The sequence below is a fragment of the Coenobita brevimanus genome, chromosome 103, assembly GCF_032717465.1.
Source record: "Coenobita brevimanus isolate Jiangsu-jjx chromosome 103, ASM3271746v2, whole genome shotgun sequence".
NCBI lineage: Eukaryota > Metazoa > Arthropoda > Malacostraca > Decapoda > Coenobitidae > Coenobita > Coenobita brevimanus.
In genome coordinates this window covers 9327819-9345893 of record NC_137056.1, presented here as the reverse complement: position 1 = coordinate 9345893, position 18075 = coordinate 9327819, and the positions used below count along the sequence as shown (strand labels likewise).

General features: G+C 41.3%; 1 protein-coding gene and 1 non-coding gene across 2 annotated transcripts in view; both read left to right on the top strand.

The window, feature by feature from the left end:
- Positions 1 to 1065: 1065 nt before the first annotated feature.
- Positions 1066 to 18075, top strand: part of LOC145415584 (RNA pseudouridylate synthase domain-containing protein 1-like) — a 51505-nt gene continuing 34495 nt past the window's right edge. Inside the window, exon 1 of the mRNA XM_080284804.1 lies at positions 1066 to 1254. Within this exon, the coding sequence (XP_080140930.1) occupies positions 1066 to 1254 (189 nt within the window). The remainder of the gene's footprint in view (positions 1255 to 18075) is intronic.
- Positions 7082 to 7200, top strand: LOC145415837 (5S ribosomal RNA). The gene has a single exon (XR_013900144.1). It is a non-coding gene; the product is annotated as a 5S ribosomal RNA (ribosomal RNA).

Below are 18075 nucleotides of genomic sequence, written 5' to 3'. Positions count from 1 at the left end.
GAAAAGGGGGACACGGCGTAAACTTCAACTTTAGATTTCTAAAGTTTCTCAAATATTTGATGTAGACTAAGACTGAAAGCTTTTCGTTGCAGTAGCTTGAGTCTGGGTTAGCAAGAACATCAACAACAAGAGCCAAGAACAAATGAAGGGGCAAAAACTTGAGTTTTAGCATGAGCTATTGCTTTGTTGTTTGGAGGTTTAAAGAAAATTATTAAACGTGAAATCATTAAATGGAAATGGAGATGAGGTGTCTGAGGAGTATGTGTGGAGTGACGCTTATGGATCGAGTGCGAAATGATGAAGTGCGAAGGAGAACTGGAGTTGTTCGGGAGATGGCTGGTAGAGTTGAGCAGAGGGTGTTGCGATGGTTTGGGCATATGGAGAGAATGGATAATGAGCGATTGGTAAAAAAGATAATTAGATCTGATGTGAGAGATGTAAGGCTGAGAGGAAGACCACGAATAGGATGGATGGACAGTGTGCAGAGAGTGCTGGATGCGAGAGGGATATCTGTTGAGCAAGGAAGAGTGGCTGTGCTTGACAGAAATAAATGGAGAGAAATTGTGAATGAATAAGTGATGACGCAGCCCTGAGGGGATATTCTCCCACATTTGGTCTGATCAGCTAGTCAGGTCAGGTGCGGGTAAGGGGATGGGCCTGTTATGATGTGGCAGGGGTAAACCAGTTCTGCTGTCGGGCCCTGCTGCAGATGTCACTGATTGCATTGCGCAGTTGACCCTTGTGCGGTGAGAATCTGTCCCTTCTTCCCTTTGGGGCTAAGATGCGAATGAATGTGTTTGAATGGATGAGTAAATGGGGAGTGTGTCGTCCTGTCTCGGCTACCTCCCTATCCTTGGGGGAAGCAGCCTAGGTATATAGATAGATAGATTAAACGTGAAAGCATTGGATTCATGACAAAATGATATTCATATATTCACTGAACTTTGAAATGTTTATTCACTTCCATAATGCTGCTTTTTCGTTGATCAATACCTCACATAGTGTAGCTAATATGTCTTTCTATTTTTTTCTTCCCCCTCCCGCCCAGTTTATCATATGCTAACAATGCATCAGTTTTGTAATGAGGCTGTGTTCCACAGGTGGATGTGTTGGTCCAAGTTCATGGTTGGTTATGTAATGGAGATTTTGAAGGCCATTCTAAATCATATCATTGGGGAGATAGGTCATCGCTGGGTGTACTTAACAAGATTCAAGCTTGATGATGCTGATGTTCCAACATTGAGTGACATAGAGGTACAGTACACTACTGGTAAGCATATTTCTAGCATTGTTCATCTCCCAGTAGTACATGTACTCTTCAGATTATTCTTTTGCCAGTTGAATGTTTGATTAGGGAAAGAGTGAATATTAATGAGATTCAGTTAGGTTTTATCCATAGTAAAGGAACCACTGATGCATTATCTGTTGTTTGGTAACTCCAGGAAAAGTTTTTGGGTAAGAAGAGAGAACTATGTTTTTGTTGACCTGGAGAAAGCTTTCACTGGGATAAGTACACAGGTGGTACAATGGACACTGAGGTAGTTTGGTGTTGAGGAGTGGATTGTCAGAGTGGTGGCCTGGATAATGAATTCTTAGTAATTGCTGGAATGCATCAGGGATGTGATGTTAGCCCTCTGCAGTTTGTTAAGGCACAGAGAAGAGAGTGTAGGTTTGGCTTCCCTTGGGAGCTGGTGTATGCTTATTTGGCTTCCCTTGGGAGCTGATGTATGCTTAGTATTTTGTATTGATTGCAGAGAAAGGGGAGGCTGTAGAGAGATTAAGAAGATTGAGAGATGGAGTGGAGCCAGTGGAGTTTACATACAATGAGTGTGCATAAAATTGAAGTGATGCTCACCTGAGTGGATGGTGGCACTTTGATGGCAGAAGATGTGTCAGAAGAGTGTTAGGAACAATGCAATCTTATGTAATATATGCAAAAAATGGGTACACAAGAGGTGCAGTGGTTAGAGGAAGACTGCAAATGTGGGAGGCATTGACTGTACTTTGTGTATAGGTAAGCAAAGAGAGGGTTTTGTATTTTTTAGAATGCTGTAGGTAATTGTGTCCTTGGATGATATAGAGGAATATGAAGTCTGTTCAGAAAGTATCCAACTTTAGACTCCCCAAAAATAAGTAGCTAACCTGTTCAGCTTGGAAACTACTCCACTTCAAAGTGGGCCCTTTTTGACCTGACACACGTAGCCCAGCGTTCTTTCCACTGCCTGAAACAGTTTTCAGAGTCGATTTTCAGTACTGTATCTCCTGCAGGTGCTTTGTCGCATTTGTCATGATCTCGTCTCAAATCGGGAACCCTTCAGCAGAACGTTGAACTTGAGGAATAACCAAAAGTCACACACAGCCATGTCTGGTGAGTAGGGAGCCTGCCCGGACCTGCGGGATGTCATGCTTGGGCAAAAACTCCTGAATCACTCGAGAAGACTGAGGAGGGACATTGTCATGGTGCAGCTTCCAACTTGCCGCTTTCCAAAGGTCTGGTCTCTTCTGCTGAACTGTGTCACAAAGATGACGGATAATGTCAAGATAGTAATGTCTGTTGACAGTCTGACTTTCTGGCGCATATTCATAATGCACAACACCATGGTAGTTGAAAAAAAAAAAAAAAAACTTTCAAAATGTATTTCACCCAGCTGTGAACCTGTTGTGCTTTTTTGGCTGAGGCGACCCTGTATGCTTCTATTGGGATGAGTGTGCTTTGGTTTCTGGGTCATACCTGTACATCCAAATCTCATCTTCAGTGATAATAGTCTTCAGAAAGTCTGGATTGCAATTTGCACAGTCCAGCCTGTCTTGAGCAACATTCAACCGAGAGAAGAGATCATGATGAATGTGACAAAGCGCCTGCAGGAGATACCAAAAACCAACTTTAAAAAATGAAAAATGTTTCAAGTAGTGGTAGGAATGCTGGGCTATGTGTGTCAAGTCAGATGAGGCCTGCTTTGAGGGGGATTAGTGTCCTAGCTCAACAGGTTAGCTACCAGTATTTATTTTTTTAGAACCTAAGGCTGGATCCTTTCTGAGCAGATCTCGTAATGTTACATGGGTTATATGATACTGTATATGCAGGGGGCAGCTGAAGTTAGCTACATTGCTAGGGGTAGAAATTTAAGGAACAGACTGAGGGGAATCTTCCCCAAACACAAAGCAAAAAAGTATGGTGCATATGTGAGTAGTTGATCAACCCCAGGCTCTCAGTTGGAGCAAACCCATCACTCAGAGGCAAGCAGCCACCCCTGTAGGGCCTTCCCGTGCAGAGAACCAATGCTACCTCGCGGCTTACAGTTCCTCACCACAGTGAGGTGCAGGGTAAAGTGTGGAAGTTTGTTTCCTAGGTGGTCGCTGCATTTGCGTCTCCACCCACCAGTACATAAAGTGACTTGGTGGTGGTATGAGGGTGTAGAAGCTGCAGTTAAGGAGCAAAGGCTTTTCCAGGAATGAAGTAAGGGTGGTAACAAAGAGGAATACTTGGCTGCCAAGCTTAGAGCTGGAAATGAGATATACAGGGCAAAGTCTGAGTCACAGAGACTTTCACTTGAAAACCTAAATCATGTGGAGGGGAAGAATATGGTTTTTATGGTGGCAAATCAGATGAAGAGGGAGAATAGGGATATCATAGTTGAGCAGTGTATGATGAATGATGAAGGGAAGGTTGTGGTGAACAGTGGGGATATTAAAGTCACATGGGGAGAGCATTACAGCTGTTTGTTGAATGATGAGTTTGACTGGGACAGGGAAGGTTTGGAGCCAGTAGATCTGGTGTTTGGCCCTTAGCCTTTGATTGACACTGCTACTGTAAGTGGGGCAAGGCATGATGCAGGTGGGGAAGCCAGGAGATGTGTCTGGGCTGACTGCTGAAATGTTGAAAGCCTCAGGAGATATAGGAGTGAGGTTTAGTCACTGACCTGATAAATACAATTATATATGAATGTGTTGGCCCAGATGATTGGCTGAAGAGTGTAATTGTAAATGTATACATGGGGAAGGATGATGCCCTGGAAAGAGGAAATTATAGAGGTATAAAGCTTTTAGACCAGATAATGAAGGTAATGGAGAGAGTTCTAGAAGGTATGATTTGAGAAATGTGAAAATTGGTGAGATGCAGTGTGGGTTTAAGCCAGGCAGGGGGACCACTGATGCCATATTCAGTGTTCGAAAGCTTCAGGAAAAATATATAGGAAAGAAAAGGGAACTGTACTTTGTTTTTGTTGATTTGGAGAAGGCCTTTCACAGAGCCTCTGGAGAGGTGGTGAAGCGGGCAATGAGAAAGTTTGGGAATGAGGAGTGGCTGGTTAGGATGGTTATGGCCATGTATGTGGGTGCTCACACCTAGTAATGGGTGAATAGAGTTTTGAGTGATGAGTTTTCCGTGAATGTTGGTGTGCTTCAAGGGTCAGTCTTGACCCCCTTGTTGTTTATCATGGTATTTGAAGCCCTCTCATGTGACTTCAGAAATGGGCCCCATAGGAGACGTTGTATGCTGATGATTTGATGTTGATTGCAGAGAATGAAATGGAGGTGGATAGAAAATTGAGAGATGGTATTGGGCACAAGGGCTTAAGAGTAAATACAGATAAAACAAAAGTGATAGTATCTAGGGCTGGTAGCAGTACTCTACTGTCAAAGAAAAGGAAGAGTGGCTATGGGTGGTTTGCCACAAGGGCATAGGAAATAATTCCATCTTGTGCGGTGTTTGTAATAAGTGGGTGCATAAGAGATGTAGTGGTATTAGAGGTAGACTGTGAGATAATGCTGATGTCATGCGTGCAGTGTGTCGGGGAGAGCATGTGGGGATTGTCAGGCGTGAAAGGATTGATCTGGCCGTTCTCTTAAGTGTGTGGAAGAGTTTTGTTATTTGGGAGACATGTTATGTGATGGAGGTGGGGTTGGAGTTAGCTTTGTGGCTAGAGTGAGAAGTGATTGGAAGAAGCTCAGGGAGCTGTTACTTCTCCTGACATTGAGAGGGCCCTCCCTCCATGCTAAGAAATCTTTGTATGCAGCATGTGTTAGGAGTGTAATGCTGTGTGGTAGTGAGACCTGGGCAGTAGTGGAATAGGATATTCACTGGCTCAAACGTACAGAAATGACAATGATTAGGTGAATGTGCAGTGCGTCCCTTAGTGCGAGGCCTTGGGGGGCTAGGTTTACAATGGAGGAGTTGAGAGGTAGGTTCGGACTTGAATATACTGGTATTGTGATGAGGAGAGGTAGGCTGAGATGGTTTGGGCATGTGGAGAGGATGGGGGATGATAATTGATGCAGAAAGTGAGAAGTGTTAATGTTAGGGGTAGGGTTGCAAGAGGTAGATCGAAAAAAACTTGGGATGAAGTTGTTGAGTGTGATCTCTGGGGTAAGGGACTGAATAGGGAAGCTGCCAGAGATCAAGCAGCATGGAGAGCTGCCATTAGGCAGCCAAGGCAGACACATGCAAGCATGTTGGTGCCTTTAAAAACAAAATGAAACAAAACAAAACAGGAAGCAACTGGTTGCCCGGTGTTATATCTGGCGGTGAGGTGAGGCGTATCATCCGGCTCAGACGTAGGACCCAACCTTTGCCCAGGAAAACCCTGCAATGCATTAGCCAATCAGAACGCTCTCTCATTCTCTTCCATGGATCTCTTATAGTGAAGACCTATCTGTACGCTCAGCTCTTGTGACCACACGGTGGCAAAACCCTAATGCTGTGATTTTATTTGTGGCCTCCCATGCCTTGCTCGTTGCTGTAGTGCTGTTACAAAGCTTGTGGCCTCTCAGTGCTTTGTGTCCTAGTGCAGTACTGTGATTTTGAAATTACTATACTGCATGGTGTACAGCTCCACCCTTCATCAATGCCAACACTAGGTGTATACATAGTACACTACACAGTAAACTGTATAAGTGTACTGTATGGCTACCATCATCCACACACTTGATGTAGTGCAGCCTACTTCTTCCTTCACCTTTATCATTCTTTTTCAGTGTCTACCCTTCTGTCTTCTATTTCTCCCATCTTTCCTGTCACATTTTATTAATCTTTAATCCTGTTCAGGTATCTTTACATCGAGTAACAAGCCTAATCCCATAAGGGGCTGCCATTTGACTTTGAGTTGTTTTATGGGGAAGGGCACTAACCTTCCGCCAACCCACTTGTTGACACATAGGGAAGATGTATGTGTTAGTCATAAGGTTACCATCCAGCTTTGTAAATGGTTTCCTAGCTTACAAGAAACCATTTGGCTTGTCACCACTCAGTGTAAAGCACCTGAAAAGGTAGGAAGAGTAATACAAAACAATGGGAAATATGGGAGAAATGGGAAGAGAGGAGGGCAAACAGAAAAAAAATTATAAAGCTGAATGAAGAAGTAGGCAGCACCACATCAGGTGAGTGGATGATGGTTGCCACCATCTAATTTACAATTGTAATTATTATTTTTTTATTATATTAATAGTGTTATCTTATTGGTGGTAGGTGGGGGCACTCACCATTCACTCACTTGATGTAGTGTTGCTTACAGGTGGCTGCTCTTTCCACTCCTCCTTCCTTCTTTCCTTCCTTCCACTTCTCTCTTTCTGTACTTCATTCTTTCCTTGTCCTTCTGCCTATGGGTGACTTTACACTCCCTCTTCTATCTTTCTTTCCTTCATTCTTTCCTCTTTCGTCTGCCTGTGGGTGACTCTGCACTGAGTGACAAGCCAAATGATTTCCTGTACACCAGGAAACCATTTTACTATGCTGGGTGGTAACCATATAGCCAAATTATGGAGCCTGGTGGTTTAGTGGGTAATTATGGCACCCCAATCAGATTGAGCCAATAAAGATTTATATCCAAGGGGTAGTTGGGGTTTATTGCTCACATAATGCCACTCGGGAATGAGTGAGGCTGGTCACTCATCTTAAATGTCAGGACCAACTTGCCTAGCCCTGGTCTCCTATGCTCCTCATGGGGCAGTGTAGGATTGGATGATGTATTATTATTATTTTTACTATTAATTATTATTATTAATTATTATTATTGGAGGCGTTTTGTCTGCAGCCACCCTTTGCGGGATTAGGGCGTCGGGCTATAGATAGATAGATAGATTATTATTAAACGGCCATACCACGTTGAGTACACCGCTTCCCGTTCGATCAGCGAAGTTAAGCAACGTTGGGTCTGGGTAGTACTTGGATGGGTGACCACCTGGGAACACCAGATGCTGTTGGCACCCCTTCGTCAAGTGGGGTTGGTGGAGGATTAGTGCCCCTCCCTGTAAAACAATTAACTCTAAGCCCTTGGCCACCCTGTCTGGGATACATGGCGTCTGGCAATGAATGAATGAAAAATGAATTATTATTACAGGTACAGTAAAAGCTCGATTAACTGGCATCCGATGCATCGGCACATCTGTATAACCTGAACGCAAATTCGCGGTCGTCCCCGTATAATTCTTGATTAGTTCTGTACAGTACAAAATAAAGTAGTGTACACAGCTAAGTTTTCAAATTATTTTGGCCTGTAACATATGCTAAATTTTTCTTTAAATAATTTTTGGTAATGTTTGCTGGTTTGTGTTGAGTCCTGTACAATTTCTCTTGCTGTCTTTTTGTGTGTATTGTAGTGAACACTCAAGATCACTAATTTCTGCACAGGGGTGTCCCCTTCATACCCCAATATACCCAGGGAAGACGGGAGGGGGGACGAAACAAGTGCCACCCCCCTCTACCCCAGTTCCCAACCCTCCCCCTTACCCCTACTCCTCCCAGCCCCCCACTCGTCATTCTTAACTGGCAATTACATCTCAAGTTGACCTCATACGTTACACTCATTGTCACATTACTAATACACAAATATAAAATGCTAGGATATGTAAAAAGTATATAATATGACTATGAACATGCTGCAGCAAGAAATTAATGCATTATAATGTTGACAATAAAACAAAAACATTAACAACAGCCATCCCAGGCCTCATGTGTTGGGTGTTTGCATGCGTCCCTGTCTGTGCCTGTGTGTTTGGGTGTGTTTATGTCTGTGTTTTTCAGTGTGTGTGTGTGTGTGTGTGTGTGTGTGTGTGTGTGTGTGTGTGTGTGTGTGTGTGTGTGTGTGTGTGTGTGTGTGTGTGTGTTCTTACCTTACCTAATTGTTCTTACCTAATTGCATCTTTACAGGAATGAGTCAAGCTCGTACTGTCCCATGTCTTAACCCTTTAACTGCGGGTGTCATCTCAGAATGACACTGCAAAAACTGGACCAAACCGCGGGTGTCATTCTCGAATGTTTGTGAATATTTTGAATACCCCGTGTTTTTTCCGTGCGCCAATTGTTTCAAGGGAGAGTAGCTATTAAGTTCTTTCACTCCAGCCGACCCCCACCTCCCTCCTCCCACCCCCCGGGCCCCCCACCCCACCCCTGACCAACACGCATCAGTATCTGTCCAGCTGTGTGAGTGACAACACCGCTGATGTGGCAGTGAAGTGCAGGCAATTACAGTGCCTTTTACCTGCCTCAGTGAACACAGAGTGGGTGTTTATCATATGTGCAGTGTTCATATATGTTTATAGTATTATTATCAGAATGAGGCTGGCATTTGGTAATGGTGTGTGAGCGAAAAATAGTGATTACAACACCGCTGATGTGGCAGTGAAGTGCGGGCAATAACAGTGCCTTTCACTGCCTCAGTGAACACAGGGTAGGTGTTTATCGTATGTGCAGTGTTCATATATGCTTATAGTATTATTATCAGAATGAGGTTGGCATTTGGTAATGGTGTGTGAACGAAAAATAGTGATTACAACACCGCTGATGTGGCAGTGAAGTGCGGGTAATTACAGTGCCTTTTACCTGCATCAGTGAACACAGAGTGGGTGTTTATCGTATGTGCAGTGTTCATATATGTTTATAGTATTATTATCAGAATGAGGTTGGCATTTGGTAATGATGTGTGAGCGAAGGTGATGGTGTGTGAGCGAAAAATAGTGATTTTAGATCGCTCACTTCTAACGGCACTGCCCATCCAGTGATAGTCAACGAAATCATGAAACCTACATCATTGCAAAGCCGAAGGTTAGTACTTTCTAATGGTGCCTTATTTTTTGTTCTAGATTAATTCTGTGCAGAGTTATAAAGGTTTAAAGTTTGTTTACATTTTGGCTGAAACCCCCGCGGGAGAGGACAGTCGGGGCAAAACAATACCCGCGGTTAAAGGGTTAAACCATATTTATCGTACATATCCTTAAATTTGTGAATTGTTTTGGCACACACTATTTCATTCGGTAGTGCATTCCATTGATCAATTGCTCTGTTTGGGAAACTGAATTTCCTTACGTCTTTATCACCTCTCTTCTTATGCAGTTTTTTACAGTGTCCTCTTGCTGATGCTTCTCCATATGTTAAGTAATCATTTATGTCTATTTTCTCCTTTCCTGATATGCACTTGTATAGCATTATCATGTCACCTCTTTTCCTTCTCTCCTGTAGTGTTGGTAGATTCAGTTTATTTAGTCTTTCTTCGTAGCTTAGGTCCCTTAAGCTTGGTATCCATCTTGTAGCAGCCCTTTGAACTTTCTCAATCTTGTCTATATGCTTTTTGAGATGAGGACTCCAGACTACTGATGCATATTCTAGGGTTTGTCTAATGAATGATGTTATTATCCATCTTAGCATGTCTTCATTTATGTATGTGAATGCTATTCTCATATTTGCAAGCAGTGTATACATGTTCCATACCTTCTCGCTGATGTGGTCAGCCGGAGATAGTCTGTTATTGATAATCACACCTAGGTCTTTCTCTCTTTCTGATGTGTATAGGGTTTTATTTCCTAACTTATAATCCCAATCAGGTCTTTTTCCACTTTTACCAAACTTGATCACATGACACTTGTCCACATTGAATTCCATTTGCCATGTACTACTCCATTCATGAAGTTTATTTAATTCTTCTTGTAGCTCTTTACAAGAGTCTGTGTTAGTAATTCTCCTTTGTATTTTTGCATCATCTGCAAACATATTCAGATAGCTCTCATTTCCAGTGTTACTGTTTATATCATTTATATACACTAAAAACATGATTGGTGCCAGCACTGAACCCTGTGGTACTCCACTAGTCACTTCTTTCCATGATGAGTAGTTTCCTCTTAGTACTGTCCTCATTTCTCTTTTTATGAGAAAGTCTTGCATCCAACAAAACAGTTTGCCTTGAATTCCTCCTTGATGGTACAGTTTCCATAAAAGTCTTTGGTGTGGTACTGTGTCAAAAGCTTTCTTGAAATCTAAATAGATACTGTCCACCCATCCTTCCCTTTCCTGTATTGTGTTTATTACTCTGTCATAGTAGCTCAACAGATTAGTAACACATGATTTTCCTTTTCTGAAACCAAACTGTCTTTCTGTTATCATACTGTGTTCTTCTAGATGATTTACCCAAGCTTTTCTTATAAGTTTTTCTAATACCTTGCTTACAACACTGGTCAGTAATACTGGTCGGTAGTTGAGTGGATTTTGTCTTTTTCCTTTCTTGAATAAGGGGACAATATTTGCTTTTTTCCAAATATCAGGTAGTTTACCTTGACTCAAGGATTTCTTGAAAATTATAAATAATGGTTTACTTAACTCCTTTGCACATTCTCGTAATGCCCAACATGAAATTTCATCAGGACCACTTGCTTTTCCTCTGTCTAATCTACTTAACTCCTCCTGTATTACTTTTTCTGCTATTTGTATATCTGGTAGTATGTGTGGACATGCGTGTTCCACATAGTCCCTCTCAAAATTTTTTTCTTCTGTAAAAACTAATTGGAAATTCTTATTTAGTGCTTCACAAATATCTTTCTCTTGTGTATAAGTGATTCCCTCGTCCGTAATGGATTGTATTATATCTTTTACTTTGGTTTTGCTTCTGATATAGCTGTAAAACAGCTTTGGTTGATCACTACTTTTATTTATTATATCCTCCTCAAACTGTTTTTGGGCTTCCCTTCTTATTCTTGTATAGTCATTTCTTGCCTGTTTGTAATTATTATACACCCTTTCACTATTGTGTCTTCTGTATCTGTTCCACAACAAATCTCTTCTTTCTTTTGATTTTTTACATTCTGTATTGAACCATTTCTGTATTTTCTTATCTGTTTCTTTGTGCTGTGGGATGTACTTCTGGACTCCTATTTCATAAAATTCACAAAAATTTTTATATACAGCATTTAAATCTTGTCCTCTAAGCTCATTTTCCCAATCAACTTCTAAGAAATACTTCTTTAGGTCTTGATAATTTCCCTTTTTATAGTTTAGGCTCTTTTTGTAACTGTCATTGCTGTTTACTATGTCATATGCTATCCTGAAGTTATAATTTAGTACTGCATGATCGCTTTTGCCGAGTGGAGGGTGATATATTAAACTGTCAATATAATTTCAATATAATTTGCTTGCTTAGTAAATATTAGATCGAGCACTGAAGGTACATCAAGTCTTCTTTTTCTGGTGGTTTCCCTCACATGTTGCGTTAAGAAAAACTCTTGTACGAGATCCAGGAGCTTTTGGTCCCAACAGCTTTCTTGGCTGTTTATATCTAGAGTATTCCAATTTATATTTGTATTGAAGTCCCCAGTTAGTATAATTCTTTCCGATTTCTCTTCCATTTTTTGTAGTAATGATCTTATACTCTGAATTGTACTCTCTGCCAGGTCCTCATATTCGTCTCTTTCCCATGTGTTTGATCTGGGTGGCATGTACAAATTGGCTACAATTACTTTACCTTCAGATGTGTCGATCTCTACTGCAATCAGTTCTACTTGTGATGGTATATCTAGTTTTATTTCCTTGACTTTTAGATTTTTCTTAGTTAATATTATAAATCCTCCTCCTTTTTTAAAATTTCTGTCTCTTCTCCATATATTGTATTCCTCTAAGTTTAGTATGTCATTGGATATCCTTGGTGTTAATTTTGTTTCAGTTAGGCATATTATTTGTGGTTCATTTTCTCTGACATAACCATTCATCTCTAGTAATTTAGATACCATTCCATCCACATTTGAGTACATCAACTTTATCATCTTGTTTATATATTTGTCATGACATGGTTCTACTACCTTCCTCCTTTTTCTTCCATCCTGTTTGTGTACCACTTTCGTACCTGCAATCCTATTACTTTGTAAAAAAATTTCTTCTTCTCCTCTTCTGATCTTCCCTCATTTTTTGTTTTTGCTTCCTCCCTTTTCTCTTTCAGTAATTCCAGTTCCTCTTGTGTTAGGCATCTTTTTATCCATACATTTTTGAACTCCTCTTTTTCCATAAGATTCTTTGCATTTTTTAGTATCTCTTCCACAGTGTTTACACTCTGGAAAGTCACCTTTAGTGGTCTTGTCTTGCTTTTCTCGTATTTCCCTAACCTTTTGTGTTCCTCTATGTCTTTACTACAGATTTCCTCTGATACTTCTTTCAGTAAGCTCATTACATTTGCCATCTCCTTTTTGTCTCTTGTGATCTTGTTTTTTATTTCTTCCTCTTTTATACCAGTGATTACTATAGACTTGTTTATCTCTACTGAATCTCTGACTAACTTTGGATTGTTTTGGATTATTCTTTTCACTTCCTTTTTAATGCTTTTTTCCTCCACCCTTGTTTCTAAGTCTTTCTTTACTTTCACCATTTCAGCATACGTGGTTTCTACATCATTTTTGTAGCTTTGCACAGCTTCATTCACCTGTGTTATCTTCTCCTCAATATCACTGCTCTGGTCCATAAGACTGCTTGCTTGCCTAATTGTCTCTGTGTCATTTTTGAACTCCCATAACACTCTCGTGATTGACTACTGTACTTGCCATTTCACTCACTTTCTTCCTAAGCGTACTCAATTCCACTGTTAGTTCACTGATGGTTGTGTCTTTCTTATTGGCCTCCCTTCCTAGTTTTTCTATCTCTTCCTTTTGCAAGTGCATTTGCTTCTTTATTTCATCAATTTCATTTTTGAAAGCCATTTCTAGTTTGTGTACACGTTCAACCAGTCTATTGTGAGTCTCCACTTCAACCAGTTCATGGTAGAAGTCATCATTTTGCTTTTTACTTTTATCCCTTTTCTTTTCCAAATTTGTTTTACTGAAGTATGTATCCATTTTGCAATACTAAAAGAACAGAGTATGTACTTACAGAGTATGTACACTTTCCCCGTGTTGCTGTAGTGTGTGTGTGTGTGTGTGTGTGTGTGTGTGTGTGTGTGTGTGTGTGTGTGTGTGTGTGTGTGTGTGTGTGCATGTTTGCAAAGCAGTACACCCAACACAGGAGGCCTGAGGTGGCTGTTGTTAACGTTTTTGTTTTACTGTCAGCATCATAATGCATTAATTCCTTGCTGCAACATGTTGATAGTTATATTCTTTTAACATATCCTAATGTTCTTTGTACTAGTAGTGGGACTAATAGTGTTAAGTATGAAATCAGCTTGAGATGTAACTGCTAGGTAAGAATGACGGGTGGGGTGGGGGGTAGGGTAGGGGTATGGGGGATGGTCGGGAGCTGAGGTAGTGGTGGGTGGAGCTGGTTTTGTTCCCCCCTCCCCTCTTCCCTGGGTTTTCTGAGGTAGGAAGGGGACATCCCTGGGCAGATATTAGTGAGCATGAGTGTACCTGTACTGTATCTGATACTGAATATTGTACTTTATGAAATAAAGTCCCAAGTCTGGTACTATTTCATTTGTTTGACCTCCCAGAAAATTTCCAAGAGTAACATTTGATTATCCAGAAAATTCCATATCCAGAATGGAAGAATCCCCATTCATTCTGGTTAATCGAGCTTTTACCGTATTATTATTATTATTATTATTATATTTTGTGTGACCGGTACGTAAAAGAAGAGTTCAGGGCAAATGTGGATGTGTGCATGGAAAAGTTTGAGGAATGAGAGTGTTTTGGACTGAAGATATGAATAGAAAAGTAGGGAATGTGAAGGTGGATGGAGTTTGGTGAGTGGGGTGTGCCTGCAGAAGTGGATGAGAATGGCAGTGCTGTAGTGGACATTTGTGTGGGAAAGGGGTTGATGATAGCCAGTACCCTTTTTGGGCACAAAATGATCCACAGGTACTGTATACATGGCAGGTAATGAGAAGGGTGGGTGGTGAACTGAATGAACGGAAGGCAATGACTGATTATGTGTGTGTGGCTGAGAGAATGAGAAGGTATGTCATGAATGAAAGAGCTTACAGAGGTTTGGGGAGTGGACTTTCTGACCACCACTTGGTGGTGGTGAAAGTCAAGGTACAAATGACAATGGATGAACAGAAAGAGAGAAGGACAGAAGGAAGTAGTCCATACAAGGAGGATAAAAAGGTTGTAAGAGGATGGAAAAAAGGCAGAATATGAGAGAGAGCAGTGGAGGATTGATAGGGTAAGTATATGGAGCAAATGGGGGAGATGGAAAGTATGTGAAAGATATTTGCAGAAGAAATCTGTGCAGCATGTGAGGTGGTGTTTGGGCTGAAGAGAAGATGAAAGGGTGTGCAAGGAACAGCATGGTAGAATTAAGAGGTGAGACAAGCTGTGGCACTAAAGAAAAAAGCATATAATGAGTAGATGGGAAGCAAAGGCATAGAGGAAGTTGAGAGATGGAAGCAAGAGTTATATGCAGAGAGGAAGAGAGAGGTGAAAAGTTTAGTAAGAGAGAGGAAGAAGAAAGTGGATGAGGGATTTGGAAAGAATTTGAATGTATATTGGAGGGAATGTAAGAAAATGTTCTGGAAGGAGGTAAAGAGAGTTAGCCAAAGTGATAAAGAAGTTAGTAGGGGAGTGAAAAATAGACTGTATGTGGTAGATTGAATATGGAGATGGAAGAAAAATGAGTACTGTAGATGGAAAGAACACTGTAAGGAACTCTTAAATACAGGGACTGAAAGTCTGTCTATCTATCTATTGTCAGACCCCTAATTTCATAAGGGTTGGCCACAAACAAATCCCTTCCATGTTGCCCTGTTCCTTGCCATTTCACTGCCCTCCCCCCAGCTCACCCCCCCCCTCATATACCTCTCCACTCCATCTCTCCATCTCATCCTCGGCCTCCTCCTCCATCTACCCCCTCCACCTCACTCACATACACTCTCCTCATTAGTCTGCCACTCTCCATCCTCTCCACATGGCCAAACCACCTCAATGTATTTCTCCAAATGCTTTCTATCTCATCCATATCCACACCACAACGGTACTTCACTTCCTCATTTGTCAGTCTGTCTGTTCATGTAACTCCATGTGCTCCTCACAAATAACTCATTTCCACTGCTCTCACTCTTGACTTGCGTTCTTCCAGCAAGGTCCAGGCTTCACTTCCAAATGTTAGAGTTGGTATCACAGTGCTGTCATGCAGTGACTTTTTACTTCCATGCTCTGTTCCCTATTCCTTATCGCTGCTTTCAGAGAAACAGCAACCTTTCTTCCTTGTTGTACCCTTTCAAGCATTTCATCCTCCGAATTTCCATCCTTACTCATCACACTACCTAAGTACTTAAATGCCCTCACATTTTTCGTTTATTATCCAACCTCACTGTACTTTCTTTGACTTATTTCTCTTAAAGAATGTAACTTTACTCTTCACTACATTCACCTTAGATTCCATTTCTTACACACACTCTCAGACTGATTCACCAAGCCTTGCAGTTCCCCTTCTTCTTCACTTAACAATACAGTATCATCTGCAAACAACGGTACAGGAAGTTTTCAAATGCTGTCCTCTCCCATGAGGGCCACTCCAACATCCACAGCCCCTCCTTGTACCTCTTGTATAACCCCCAGATTCAACAACCATGGGGACAGACACATCTTTGTTTCAATCCAACATTCAGATAGAAACATTCACTCAGTTCATAATCCACATGCACTGCAGCCTTAGCACCCTCATACATACTCATCACAGCATTCATCAGCTTCCCATTTACTCTATAAATTCGTAATATTTCCCACATTCCTTGTCTATCCACTCTTTGATGCAAGTATAAGTGGCTAGGGACAACTGGGAGAAGGGAGGAAGAGATCAGTAGGATGGAAGTAGTGGAAGCAGTGAAGAAAGTCAAAATAGGGAAAGTCCCAGGAATTGATGGAGTGTGTGGTGAAATGCTGAAGCATGAGGGAGAGGTAGTAGCAGAATGGATATGGAAAATGTACTGATTGGCCTGAGAGGAGGGTATAGTCCCGGAAGATTGGAAATCAGGTATAATTATTCTCCAGTACAAAGGAAAAGGGGAAAAGAAGTGTGTGGTAATCATAGGGGCATTTGTTTTCTTAGTGTAATGGGAAAAGTATGTGGTAGGATACTTATTGACAGAGTTAGGGAAATAACAGAGGAATTAGTTGGAAAAGAACAGGGAGGTTTTAGGAAGGGAAGAGGTTGTGTAGGTCAGATATTCATCCTTAGGTCTTTAGTGGAAAGAAGTTGTATGTGGCCTTCATGGATTTTGAGAATGCATATGACAGAGTGGATAGACAAAGGAATGTGGAAAATATTAACAAGACATGGAGTAAATGGGGTGCTGCTTAATGCCGTGAAGTGTATGTATGAGGATGTAAAGACTTGAGTGTGTGTGGATGATGAACTGAGTGGATTTTTTTGCCTGAATGTTCGATTGATACAGGGATGTGCCATGTCTCTTTGGTTGTTTAATCTGTATATGGATGGGGTTATAAAGGAGACACAAAGTAGGACAGCAGATGTTGGAGAAACCCTAATGAAAGAGGGCAATATCTGAAAACTATCTGTACTGTTCTTTGCAGATGATACTGTACCATTAAATGAAGATGAAGGGGAACAGCAGGGCTTAGTGAATGAGTTTGGGAGAGTGTATAAGACACGGAATCGACAGGTGAATATAGGGATGAGTAAAGTTATGGTCTTCAAGGGAAATGAAGTCACTGAATGCACAGTGAGGCTGGATTATGAGGAAATAGAAAATGTGAGTGCATTTAACTACTTGGGTTGTATGATGAGTAGGGATGGAAATTTCTAGGATGAAGTGCTTGAAAGGATACAACGGGGAAGAAAGGTTGCTGGTTCTTTGAAAACAGTGATAAGACATAGGGAAGTGAACATGGAAGTAAAAAAGTTGTTGTATGACAGTATTGTGATACCAACTCTCATTGTATGGAAGCAAAGCTTGGACCTTTTTGGAAGGACACAAGTGGGGAGTAAGAGCAGTGGAAATGAGTTATTTTGAGAGGAACATGTGGAGTTACATGGGGAAACAGACTGACTAATGAAGATGTGAAGGAATATTGTGGTGTGGATGTGATAAAAAGTGTTAGGAGAAATACATTGAGGTGGTTTGGCCATGTGGAGAGGATGGAGAGCGTGAGATTAACAAGGAAAATGTATGTGAGTGTGGTGGAGTGGGGGAGAGGGAGGGGGAAGCCAAGGATGAGATGGGGGGATGGAGTGGAGAGGTATATGAGAGAGGGTGTGTGTGTGAGCTGGGGGGAGGGCAGCGAAATGGCTGGGGACAGGGTGGCACGGAGGTGATTTGTTTGTGGCCATCCCTTTCGGGATTAAGGCATCTGGTGTGTGTGTGGATGTGTCTATTTTTCTCAGGGCAAACTTGATTGTTTGATTTCTAAGGCCCAGCAGGCTCTCTACATGCCACACACTTTCTCATATCACCATTTAATGCACATTTAGTGCTAATGCCATTGTCTGTATTGAATACATGCTAGGACTGTCTCATTTGGGATTGATCTGATATGAGCAGGAGTGTATTTATGACACATCAGTAGGCCTTTTGGAGGACCAGTATGCCTTACTTTGTTTTATCAAAGAAAATAACTTCACCACCCCAGTCTGGGGTTAAACCTATGTCAAATTGGATAGCAGAGCAACTTATGTACTCACATGAACATGTAAGATGAATCTGAGAATGATGTATAAGTTAATGTGTGATATACATTATGTCACTGTTGGTAGCTTTTATACTTGAATTCTTTTTCTGTTTTGGATCATACCTACTCCCTTACAGTTAGGGAAACTGGGGTAGAATTGCATTGATAACTTGTACCTGTATTGTATTTCTTTATCACTGGCTATTTCATGCCACATATTGTTAGATGAGCGAAACTGCAATATGAATGAAACTGATAAGTAAATTGGAG